Here is a 12,404-nt window from a genome sequence, read left to right as displayed (position 1 = left end):
GAGCGGTCCAGCTCGTCGCGCTGGAAGACAGCCATGGCACGTTGGTCACGATCGCGGCCCAGACGCCAGACTGCTGGCGCGCAAGGCTGCTCGTAGGCAGCCAAGCGATCCGCTGCGCGCATTGCGACCTCGAGGCTCCGCACCTGCGCTGCCTGCAGCGCCGAGAGCACATCCGTCGTCGACGTCATGGGCTTGCGTTGACTTTGCACCCATGGATTTGCACCAATGGCCTTTGTCCGCCTGGCGCACCATCAGAAGAGACGACGACAATGCACCTGGACGGCGATCGGCGCCTCGCCGAGCTCGTGCAGGCGCGGTCGATGGCCGACGACGCCGTCGCCCGCACGGCCGACCGCGCATCCGCCTTCACCAACAGCACGGCGCGCCAACGGGCGGCCACATCCGAGGTGGTCGCTGCGACGGTGACCAACGTCCCGTCCGAGGCCACCGCCGCCGACGTCGCCGCCTTTTGCCGGCAGCACGCAAACATCCAAGGCTTCCTCTCCGTGTCCATGGCGCCTTATCATCGCGGCCGACCGGGGCGCTCAACAGTCCACGTCGCATCGCAATACGAGCATGCGCGCCTGCTTCGCCTCGATGGGTTCCGATGGCAGCGACAGACGGTCTCGGTGCGCGCGGCGCACCCGATCAAGTGGTCGCTCTGCGCCGACGTTGTGAGCGAGGTCTTCTCTTGCTCATGTCTGCATGTCCTATCGACGGCGCAGAGCGCCCAACCCACGTACTCGGTCTCGGACGCCGTGACCTTGACGTGCTCGGCCACCGAAGCGACTGCGTTTGGCGTCGCGTTCAACACCGACGGGTATCGGTACCGCGTCTGCTTTAAAGTCACAAGCGTCGCCCGGTGCCGCGTCAGCATCAACCGATGTGGGCATGTCGTGGTTCGCATTACACTGCGCGTCCCGCCCTTCTGCTACGTCGGCGCGGCGTCGATGGACCGCGACCGCAGTTGGCCGATCGCCGATGCTCTCCAACCATGGCAGCGCGCCGACGATCCGTCTCCGAATGGCGCCTTTGGCGCGTGCCGGTGCTACCACCTCGTCTTGGTCAACGGTCAACTCGACCATGTCATTAACGTCGTGCGCGGCTTTGGCGTCGCCGACGTGGCGCGGGACAATGCAGCAGCATCTGTGTACGCCACCATGACGCGTGGCACCGACTGGGCCCACGGCTACGCGTCGTTCTTTCAGTCCTTTACGTTTCCGCTGCGGTATGCCCTCCACGTGCTCCTGTCGCAAGACGTGCTCCTCCTCTCGGACGCGCAGGACGCCGAGTGCATTGCTGCAGTCCTCGCTGCGTCCAATGCATCGGCGCAGCATGTGCTTGGCTTTCTCCAGTCGCCCACACGTGGTTCGCCGGATGCACCGATGGCGCTGCAGTCGTTCCTCGACTACCTTGATGCGACACCGGCACATTTCACGGTCGACACACCCGACGACGACAACGCGACGGCATACGGTGCCGAGATGGCACTCGCCACAGTCCCCGAGGTGCGTCGGGTGCTCGTGACACCATTACGCATCGTCGCCGAGCCACCGCAAGTCGACGTGTCAAACCGAATTTTGCGCCAATATGCACAACATATCGATCGGTTCCTCCGCGTCAGCTTCGTCGACGAGAATTTTGGCCCGCTCTACAGTGCCAAGAGTCGCCGACTTCTTGACAACCGTATTGCACCGCTGCTGCATGACGGCCTCGTCGTCGGTGGCGAAAACTACGTCTTTCTCGGGTACTCGAACTCGCAACTGCGCGTGCACAGCTGCTGGTTTTACCGCAATCCACCGACGGGGTCGACGCTCGTGCCGTCGGCGGCGTCGATTTACTTTTCGCAGGGGGACTTGCATGCGATTCCATCGGGCAGCAAGCGCGGCGCTCGGCTCGGGCAAGCGTTTAGCACGACGACATCGACGGTCGCCGTGTCCCCGTTCCGGTGCAGTGTGCGCGCCGACGTCACGCGCAACGGCTACGTCTTCTCGGACGGTATCGGTGTCATTTCGTCGACGCTTGCCGACGACATTGCGATGAAACTGCATCTCAACTACGTTCCGTCGGCCTACCAGATCCGGTACGGCGGCTGGAAGGGCGTTGTGAGCGTCGACGCCGCGCTGCCGTCGGCGACCACGGACATGGAGCTGCGGGATTCCATGCGCAAGTTTGCCTCGGAGCACGACGCGATCGAGGTGTGCAGCGTGCCACAAGTGCTGCCCGCGTACCTCAACCGCCAGCTCATCACGCTTCTCTCGACGCTTGGTGTCCGCGACGACGCGATTCTGTCGCTGGCCGACGACATGCTGCGGGAGACGGCGGCGCCGCTGGACACGCTGGCCAAAGCCATTCGGTTTGTAAAAGCGTACGCACCAAAAGCGCCGATCCGACGCCTTCTCGAGGCCGGGATCAGCATTCACGACCAACTCGTCGCCGACTGGCTGCACCTTCTGCGCCGCCACTTGCTCTACAGCGTCCAGTTCAAGGCTCGGATCCGTGTGCCCGACGGCGTCGTTCTCATGGGTGTGCTTGACGAGACCAACACGCTGCCCGAAGGCTGCATCTTTTTCCAGTCCAGTGGCATGTCTCGCTATGCGATCACGCCGCCGGCACTTGGCACGCGCTGCGTCGTCGGCCGCAACCCGAGTCTCCACCCGGGCGACCTTCGGATTCTGACATACTACACGGATGTCCCGGCGCTCCACCATCTCTACGACGTATTGGTCTTCTCGTCGCGCGGGGACCGACCCGTGACCGACATGATGTCGGGAGGTGACTTGGATGGCGATCTGTACTTTTGTCTCTGGGACCACCGACTCGTGCCGGCGCAGGATGTGCCACCGATGCCCCCGCCCCCAACCTCATGGGGCATTCCACCGCCGTCGTCCGCGCCCGGCATCCAGGTGCAACTGCAATCTCACATCGCATGAAACTAAATGCCGAGAGTGGTTAGGGTATCCAGGACCACTTTGTCCGGTTTCTCGAACACGACAACTTGGGCATGATTGCCAACATGCATCTCGCCGTCGCTGACGCCAGTCGCGACGGAGCCCACGACCCCAAGGCGTTGGAGCTCGCCCACGCGCACGCGGTTGCAGTGGATTTTGCAAAGTCGGGTGTCGCTGCACCGACGCCGACGCTCAACCTCTCGGCGTACCCCGACTTTATGGAGCGCTCGGGCCCGAAATACGAGTCCAAAACGGCACTCGGAGTGCTCTTCCGCCGGGCGCGGACCATCGCGTTGCGTCCGCAACCGACTGGCGGCGGCGTCGACTGGAGTGTGGTCGTGCCCGGGTACGAGGCCCACGTGTCGGACGCGCGCCATTGGTTTGTGCAGTACGCCCACGCGCTCTTTACGCTCTGCCAGCAGTACGGCATCGGGACCGAGGTCGAGCTCATCTCGGGCTACATCCAAAAGCTCTCGCGCAAGGTAGGTCGGGCTGAGCGACTGGACCCGGCCGACGACGCGGTCGAGCGCATCCGCGTGGCCGTGCGGTTTGTGCAAGAACACTATGCGAGAGTGTTTTGGCGCGGCCTCGAGGCCAAGGCGCCGAGTGACTTGGTCGTCTTGCGCAAGGCGTCGGCGTGGTACTATGTGGGCAACACGTACGACGAAGGCACGACACCGTACCGCAGCTTTGCGTGGCTGGCGCTCGAGCCTCTGTGTGTGCTCTTGGACCAGCGCTAGAAGTGTCCAAACCCATCCTGTTTCTGTAAGATGCTCACCCAGTGAACACACCATTCAATCACATGTTGTTTGTCAATCGCAGCAGAGGATGCAACTAGTGTTGTCGGTGGAGGATCACGGCAAGTCCTCCATGGACCGTCAGCGACGATACGGCGTGCAGCGCAGAGGCATCAAGCATGTGTCGCAAGGTCGGCGGTAGCACGTCGGTGAGCCGACAAAGCGAACTGCGTTGAGCACACTGGCAGTGACGTCCCGAAGTAATATATAGGACCCGTGGGCGAGGGCGAGGAACCTCGGGTAGCTCGCCCAGCGTAGCCTTTTCGTGGCACAATGACGCAGGAGATGCGAGCCTGCACGAGTACTACTCGAGCACATCCGCCTAGGACGCAGGCAGTGTTGGCGTCCAGCGGCGCTTCATGGACACCTTTTCCCACGCTGTCGTGTAAGACGTCAAGTGCGATCCATCTTGTGCATTAACAATTCATGTTTAGTAGTTGCTGCTGCTAGAATCGTTGCTGCTACGAGACTGTGTCGAGACACATGGTGGCGGGGTGGATCGCGCCTAGTTCGGGTTGGTGGTGCTGTCGCTGGCCTTGGTGTTGCCCGTGACCTTGTCCTTGGCATCGCGCGCCTTCTCGGCCACCTTGCTCGACATGTCGGACGCCTTGTCCTTAAGCTCGTGCGCTTTGTCCGACGCCTTCTCGTGGAGTTCGCTGGCCTTGTCACTGGCCTTGTCGTGGAGCTCGTGTGCCTTGTCCGACACCTTGTCGCGCGCCGACGCCAGCTTGGAGGACGTGCTCGAGGTTGTGTCGCTTGTTGTGGTGGCTTCCGGCATGCTGGGTGAATTGAATTCTGAGCTCTTGAAAGCGTTGGCGAGGTCAACTGGGAAGAAGGCAGGAATAGTCCGTCGACCCGCCCGTTGTCGCGAGGATTGTCAAACGCACCGTCGGACAGTTGGCGCGTCCCAAGGATGACCCCGAGTGATCGCACCGTTGAGAACGCCACTTCCCCGGTGTGGGCCGACGACAAATCCAATTGCAAGATGCGACTTGATCAGAAGTCAACAGGACGACGACTGGCAGTTAATAGTCCAGACCATCTTAAGTATGCAGGATACGATAACGTATACCAAGGACTCGCTTTAACGAGCGTGGCACGCCGACGCCGCGCTATAGCAAGCGAGAAGGCACAGTGGGAGATCTAATGACGTGGCAGCCAGACAGCTCTCCCCGTTACAACGACGCACGGGAAGGTGTTCTCAACGGTGCGATCACTCGGCCGTTGACGGAGCCATCCTTGGGACGCGCCACATGTTCGACGGCGCGTTTGACAATCCTCGCGACAACGGGCAGGTCGACGGACTACTCCTGCCTTCTCCCCAGTTGGCCTCGCCATTGCTTTCAAGAGCTCAGAATTGAATTCACCCAGCATGCCGGAAGCCACCACGACAAGCGACACAACCTCGAGCACGTCCTCCAAGCTGGCGTCGGCGCGCGACAAGGTGTCGGACAAGGCACACGAGCTCCACGACAAGGCCAGTGACAAGGCCAGCGAACTCCACGAGAAGGCGTCGGACAAAGCGCACGAGCTCAAGGACAAGGCGTCCGACATGTCGAGCAAGGTGGCTGAGAAGGCGCGCGATGCCAAGGACAAGGTCACGGGCAACACCAAGGCCAGCGACAGCACCACCAACCCGAATTAGGCGGGTCTGCGATCCACCCCGCCACCATGTGTCTCGACACGGTCTCGTAGCAGCAACGATTCTAGTAGCAGAAGCTAAACATGAGTCGTTAATGCACAAGATTGACACACTTGACGTCTTGCAGACACGGCAGCGTGCGAAAAGGTGTTCACCAAGCGCAGCTGGACGCCAACACTGTCTGGGTCCTAGGCAGAAGTGCACGACTAGTTCTCTTGCAGGCTCGCTTTTCCTGCGCCATTGCGCCACAAAAAGGCTACGCTGGGCGAGCTACATATGGTCCTTTGCCCTCGCCCACGGGCCTTTCATTCCAATGGGACGGCGCGACCGGTGTGCTCAACGCGGTTCGCTTTGTCGGCTTGCACACGTGCGAACGCCGATCTCGCCGATCTTGCAACACATATGCTTACTGCCTCTGCGCTGCACGCCGTATCGTCGCCGACGGTCCATGGAGGCCTTGCCGCGATCCTCCACGTACAACACTGGTTGCATCCTCTGCTGCGATTGACAAACAACATGTGATTGAATGGTGTGTTCATCTTACAGATACAGGATGGGTTGGACACTTCTAGCGCTGGTCCAAGAGCACACACAGGGGCTCGAGCGCCAGCCACGCAAAGCTGCGGTACGGTGTCGTGCCTTCATCGTACGTGTTGCCCACATAGTACCACGCCGACGCCTTTTGTAAGACGACCAAGTCACTCGGCGCCTTGGCCTCGAGGCCGCGCCAAAACACTCTCGCGTAGTGCTCTTGCACAAACCGCACGGCCACGCGGATGCGCTCGACCGCGTCGTCGGCCGGGTCCAGTCGCTCAGCCCGACCCACCTTGCGCGAGAGCTTTTGGATGTAGCCCGAGATGAGCTCGACCTCGGTGCCGATACCGTACTGCTGGCAGAGCGTGAAGAGCGCGTGGGCGTACTGCACAAACCAATGGCGCGCGTCCGACACGTGGGCCTCGTACCCGGGCACGACCACACTCCAGTCGACGCCGCCGCCAGTCGGTTGCGGACGCAACGCACCGACCGCGACTGACGGTACAGAATGCCAATGGCCGTCTTGGACTTGTACGAGAGGCCCGAGCGCTCCATAAAGTCGGGGTACGCCGGCACTTCGAACGTCGGTGTCCGCGCAGCGGTACCCGCCTTTGCAAAATCCACGGCAATCGCGTGTGCGTGGGCAAGGTCGAGCGCCCGATTGTCGTGGGCTCTGTCGCGACTCGCGTCAGCGACGGCGAGATGCATGTTGGCAATCATGCCCAAGTTGTCGTGTTCGAGAAACCGGACAAAGTGGTCCTGGATACCCTAACCACTCTCGGCATTTAGTTTCATGCGATGTGAGATTGCAGTTGCACCTGGATGCCGGGGGCGGACGACGGCGGTGGAATGCCCCATGAGGTTGGGGGCGGGTGCATCGGTGGCACATCCTGCGCCGGCACGAGGCGGTGGTCCCAGAGACAAAAGTACAGATCGCCATCCAAGTCCCCTCCCGACATCATGTCGGTCACGGGTCGGTCCCCGCGCGACGAGAAGACCAATACGTCATAGAGATGGTGGAGCGCCGGGACATCCGCGTAGTATGTCAGAATCCGAAGGTCGCCCGGGTGGAGACTCGGGTTGCGGCCGACGACGCAGCGCGTGCCAAGTGCCGGCGGCGTGATCGCATAGCGAGACATGTTACTCGACTGGAAAAAGACGCAGCCTTCGGGCAGCGTGTTGGTCTCGTCAAGCACACCCATGAGAACAACACCGTCAAACACGCGGATGCGCGACCGAAACTTGACGTTGTTGTACACGTGTCGGCGTAGCATGTGCAGCCAGTCGGCGACAAAGGGGTCCTGCACCGAGACGCCCACCTCGAGCAGCTTCACAATCGTCGCTTTCGGTGCATGCGACTGGACAAACTGGATGGCTTTGGCGTGTGTCTTGAGAGGCGCTGCCGTGTCGCGCAACGTCTCGTGGGCGACACTCAAAATCGCCTTGCTCTTGATGCCACGCGTCAAGAGGAGCGTGATGAGCTGCCGGTTGAGGTACGCCGGCAGTGTTTGCGGCACGCTGCAAACCTCGATTTGGTTGTGGTCAGACACAAACTTGAGCATCGAGATGCGCAGCTGCATGTCGGCAACGGTTCGTTGCCCCCAGATGTCGACCGGACACTTCTCATAGACGGCGACGACGCCTTTTCCGCCGCCGTACCGAATTTGAAACGCCGACGGCACGTCCTTGAGCCCGAGGCTGGTCGCGATGGTGGTGGCGAGGGCCGGCGAGATAAAGCCAATGCCATCGGAGAAGATGCGGCCGTTGCGCACCATGTCGGGGCCAACGGCATGCTCAAACGAACGCATCCGGACCGTCGGCGTCGTCGTGCTAAACGCTTGACCGAGTCGGGCGCCGCGCTTACTGCCCGATGGAATCGAGTCCAAGACGCCAATCGAGGCGTAGATCGACGCTGCTGTCGGTACGCCAACGGTTCCAATGGGTGGATCCCGGTAAAACCAGCAGCTGTGCACGCGCAGTTGCGAGCTCGAGTACCCGAGAAAGACGTACTTTTCGCCACCGACGACGAGACCATGCCGAAGAATAGCCGCGATGCGATCGAGGATCCGAGGACTCTTGGCGCCGTGCAGCGGGCCAAACTCCTCGTCCACAAAAGTGACGCGGAGGAACCGGTCCACGTGCTGGGCATACTGGCGCAAGACGCGGTTCGAAGCGTCGACCTGCGGCGGTTCCGCGACGATGCGTAGCGGCGTCACAAGCACCCGACGCACTTCTGGCATCGTCGCTGGCGTCATTTCGTCGGCGTTCACGGGTGTCGTCGACGTCGGTGTCAGCATCAGCTCGACGTTTTGGCGGTGGCGCGGCAGATTCGAGAGCCAATTGCTAAAGGCTTGCAGATCCGGTGGCCCGTCGACCGGCGCACGCAGCGACGAGTACAGAAAGCCGAGAACGTCGGTCGACGACGCCATCGAGTAGTCGAGCATTCGTGCCACGTACTCGGCGTCGCCGAGGCTCGTGACGACCAACGCCTCTTGCGACATGAGGACGTGCAGCGCATACCGCAGTGGAAACGAAACGTGCTGCAGCTCGGACGCATGACCGTACGCCCAGTCGGTCGGCGGCGACGGCAGCACGCCGGTGTACACCGGTAGCCTGTCGTCGCGCGCCACGTCTGCGAGGCCAAAGTTCCGGAGCATGGTGGCGACGGTGTCGGGTGAGACGCCTGGTTCGAGCACGAGATGGTAGCATCGGCAGTGACCAAACACACCGTTGGGCGACGGATCGTCCGATCGTTCCCACTTGAACGCAGCGTCGGCGATCGGCCAGATGCGGTCTTCGTCGGTCGCGGTCCGATCACCGACAAACACCAACGGCGGCGTCCGCAACGTGAACCGGACAACCACGCAATAGTCCTCGTCCCATCCGACGCGGCAACGAACAACGTCGGTGACCTTGAAGGAAATCCGGTAGCGGTCGTCGTCGTTGTAGTCGTCGTCAAAAGCAATCGCAAAAGTCGTCGCGTCCGTACTCGACGTCGTCAGTGTGACAGCGTCGAAGGCGGCAAAGGCGGGCTCGTCGCTCGCCGCGGTTACAAGCACGTAGAAGGCCTGGCAGGCCAAGAGATTGCTCATGACGTCGGTGCACGCAGACCGACCGACGGCCGCAGCGTCGCGCACGCGAATGACCTCGCCCTGCCAGTAGATGCCGTCGAGGGCCAAGACAAGGGCGTGGAAGAGGCGCGACGCCATGAACACCTTAGATCGACCTCGCCGTCTGGGATGGTACGGGGCCATGCTCACCGAGAGGAAGCCGCCATACATGTTGGTGCACTGCCGGCAAAACCTGGCGACGTCGGCCGCCGTCGCATCCGACGGGACGTTGTTGACGGTCGCGGCAAAGACGTCGGTGGTACTCGAGACGGCGCGGGCGAAGTTGTTGCTGTAGGCGGTGGCACGGTCGTGCTCACGCCGCGCCGCCTCACGGGCTTGCGCTTGCGCCTCGATCAGCTCCACCGTGAGCATCGACGAGCCTGATTGGGCGCGCGACGGTGCGCTGCGATGCCATTGGTGCGCACGTGATTTTCGATCCGCCAATCACAAGACGCTATTGCTTTGCAACCAATCAACAACGTGCAGGATTCGGGACGAGGACGAGAATGGCGGCGATCCGGCCGGAAAAAGAGGAGGAGCTCGAGCGCCAGCCACGCAAAGCTGCGGTGCGGAAGCAGCCCTCGTAGCTACACGTGGTGCGTATAGCCCATGTCGTACCACGCCGACGCCTTGCGCAAGGCGACCAAGTCACTCGGCGTCTTGGCCTCGAGGCCGCGCCAAAACACACACGCGCATAACGTTAGTGCTCTTGCACAAACCGCACGGCCACGCGGATGCGCTCGATCGCGTCGTCGGCCAGGTCCAGTCGCTCGGCCCGTCTCGAGTGGCGCCGATGTCTAATGTGATGAGGATGCGAGCTCGCGGAGCCAAGAGGAGCTTTCAAGCCTCCAGTTGCAACTCGTTTTCTGCTTCCCTATCCTGCACGAATTGATGGGCGACTCGGATAAGCTTCTTGGCTGCTGCTTCCACGAGCACGCTTCACCAGGTGGACTAGAGATTTATCCTTCTCTGGCTTACTTGTGCTTACGCCTCAAGTAGCTCGACCTTGCCCGAGAAGCGGCCGCACTCCGATCCTGGTTGCGTTTGGAGGCAAATCGCTTATCAGCTTTGTCGCGAGCGGCGCGTCGCCAGCTCTCGTATAGCTAAGCGACGTACTTTTTTTTACATTTCTGGCTCGTAAGAGTCATGGGTGCTTGCGGCCCTCCCGCGATGGCGTTCTGAGAATTCGACATTTAGTATTACATTCATCAACAAGTAGCTTGTGGCGCACTAGAAGTCGAAAAGCCCGGCTTGGACACACTCGAAGTTACCCACCCATTCGCGATGTGCAAGGTCAATAGATCAAGAACACGACCAACTTGGGTGCGTCGCCAACGACTGGCTAAGCCATTGATTGAAAGCCAGATTCACCACATGGCACCACGGCTGGTAGCGTGATCGACGAGCTGCACCCGCAGATCCAGTCGCCACCTGCTGCTGACGTCTTGCCCACGTAATATTCCGATTCGTTGCCTTTTAACGCGCACGCCAAACAGGTAAAACCTAGTGGAGGCGTTGGCGTCGTGGCGACGAAATGAAAATCACGAGCGATGCCACGACCAAGGCCACCAAGGGCACCTGTCCCGTGATGATGCGTCGCCCATCAACACTGAAAGCCTGGAACGCGCTGGAACACTGCCGATGCATTGGTACCGGCGGTATCACGAGCTTCGTCTACCTTGATCTCGCGGCGTGGTCGATAGCATGTCCTACCTACCACCATGCAAAGACACCTTGTGGTCAGTGGCGCACGACTTTGGACACCGCGTCTCGACAGTCCATCGACCATGCCCACATACGAGGTTGGAAGATTGAAGCCGACGGTATGCTCCATGAGTGGGCCTCAATGTGCTGCTCCGTCACGTGACCACAACGTAGGTCATTGAGATCGTCGCTACGGACGACCGCTACGGACGACAAGACGATTAGAAAGGCGATTGCATGCCACGCGTCAATAATGTCAGCGTCTGTCCGTGTCTTAACAAGAAGAATGATCACGAGTCACTCGTCGCACCGCGCTGAGTGTCCGCGAGCAAAACTCAGGGTGAGGTGCGTGCATGCCTCCATGTCGATCCAGGAGGCATCGTGTGGGCCCATAATGGTGTGGGCCAGCAACGTTTTCGTCGCACGACGTTTAATAACGACGTCGGACGTTTAACGCGGTGCTAACACCACCAGCTGCCGGCTGATATTCTCAGAAGTTCAAGCAGCTGGGATCGTCCACGTTTTCTAGAAGTCGAAAGAACCAGCTGGGATGCGCCTTTACGAGCCGATCCTGGACGCTCCGCGAAACACCGAGTACCTTAGGTCCAGTGCGGTTCCACTGCATTGCTTCGACGGTCCACGCCGCCCGCTTTGCATTGCTTCGACGGTCCACGCCGCCCGCTTCGCTCTCCATACCCGTGGATGTCGTTGGAAGCCCTGGGCATGTATCGAACGACTGCATTACGCCATCACGCCATCACGCGCGGCTTTGGTGAGGGCCGTGTCATCCAGGTATCTCACGGTAACTTCAAGTAGGTGCCTTGCAATAATTCTATTGCATGCCAATTGAAATTGCCCTTTGGAATAGCAATCGTCTTGCAATATCAATGGTACACTGTCGAAGGTAGTCAGAGGTCAGCCACGTGGGTCCGTAGAAAGGGCGACTCGACAACGAACAAAGCAGCGGCGAGCACCAGCCGCTAATAGGGGTTGTAATCGCTTCAACAAAGCCAACCAACCGTCTCCACCACCAAGACCTCGCATTTCATTTTGCATTTGGCCGCCAACCTCACAACAACCACAGCAGCACACGTACAATGGCCGTCTACCATGCGATGGAACCCGAGCGCGCGCCAAAGTCGACGACGCGCAAGATTCTGACGTCGTTGACCTTTTGGATCATCCTCGGCACGATCATCGGCGTCCTCATCGGCGAGTTTGCACCGGATTTTGGCAAGGACGCGGCGCCCATGGCCCAGATCTTCCTGCGTCCGATCCAGTTCATCGTCTTCCCGCTCGTCTTTTCATCGCTCATTGTCGGTATCGCTGGCAACAACGACCTCAAGCAGCTCGGCCGCCTCTCGCTCAAGTCGTTCATCTACTTTGAAATCGTCACGACGCTGGCGCTCATTGTCGGGCCTCCTCGCCGTCAACTGGGGTCCCAGCCGGGCAAGACGGGCATCACCAAGAAGGGCAACGTACACGGGGTCGCCGTCGTCCACCTTTACGTTTGCCCATTGGATCAACCATTTGACGCCCAAGACGTGGGGCGAGATGATGGGCGGCTCGGGCAGCTCGGAGCTCCTCCAAGTGCTCGTGGCCTCGATCCTTGTGGGTGTCGCCACCGCGCAGACCCCACGGCCACCACAAGCAAGTGCTCCTCGAG

General features: G+C 60.7%; 5 protein-coding genes across 5 annotated transcripts; 3 read left to right on the top strand and 2 right to left on the bottom strand.

The window, feature by feature from the left end:
- Positions 1-269: 269 nt before the first annotated feature.
- SPRG_15276 (hypothetical protein) lies at positions 270-3,691 on the top strand (the record flags this gene model as incomplete). The annotated part of the gene is made up of 2 exons (XM_012354365.1): positions 270-2,906; positions 2,957-3,691. 2 exons carry the CDS (start codon positions 270-272, stop codon positions 3,689-3,691), a joined length of 3,372 nt encoding a protein of 1,123 aa, XP_012209755.1.
- Positions 3,692-4,253: 562 nt separating this feature from the next.
- Positions 4,254-4,526, bottom strand: SPRG_15275 (hypothetical protein; the record flags this gene model as incomplete). The annotated part of the gene is made up of 2 exons (XM_012354364.1): positions 4,254-4,421; positions 4,455-4,526. 2 exons carry the CDS (start codon positions 4,524-4,526, stop codon positions 4,254-4,256), a joined length of 240 nt encoding a protein of 79 aa, XP_012209754.1.
- Positions 4,527-5,001: 475 nt separating this feature from the next.
- On the top strand, positions 5,002-5,393 carry SPRG_15274 (hypothetical protein; the record flags this gene model as incomplete). The annotated part of the gene is made up of 2 exons (XM_012354363.1): positions 5,002-5,043; positions 5,097-5,393. 2 exons carry the CDS (start codon positions 5,002-5,004, stop codon positions 5,391-5,393), a joined length of 339 nt encoding a protein of 112 aa, XP_012209753.1.
- A 565-nt stretch (positions 5,394-5,958) lies between these two features.
- On the bottom strand, positions 5,959-9,406 carry SPRG_15273 (hypothetical protein; the record flags this gene model as incomplete). Its single annotated transcript, XM_012354362.1, has 3 exons — positions 5,959-6,367; positions 6,415-6,692; positions 6,743-9,406. The coding sequence occupies 3 exons, from the start codon at positions 9,404-9,406 to the stop codon at positions 5,959-5,961; spliced, it is 3,351 nt and encodes a 1,116-aa protein (XP_012209752.1).
- Positions 9,407-11,757: 2,351 nt separating this feature from the next.
- Positions 11,758-12,404, top strand: SPRG_21529 (hypothetical protein; the record flags this gene model as incomplete). The annotated part of the gene is made up of 1 exon (XM_012354361.1): positions 11,758-12,404. A coding segment is annotated over one exon (647 nt), but the record flags the coding sequence as incomplete, so codon positions are not given.

The sequence above is a fragment of the Saprolegnia parasitica genome, assembly GCF_000151545.1.
Source record: "Saprolegnia parasitica CBS 223.65 unplaced genomic scaffold supercont2.158, whole genome shotgun sequence".
Taxonomy (NCBI): Eukaryota; Oomycota; class Saprolegniomycetes; order Saprolegniales; family Saprolegniaceae; genus Saprolegnia; species Saprolegnia parasitica.
This window is presented reverse-complemented; position numbering and strand designations above follow the sequence as displayed.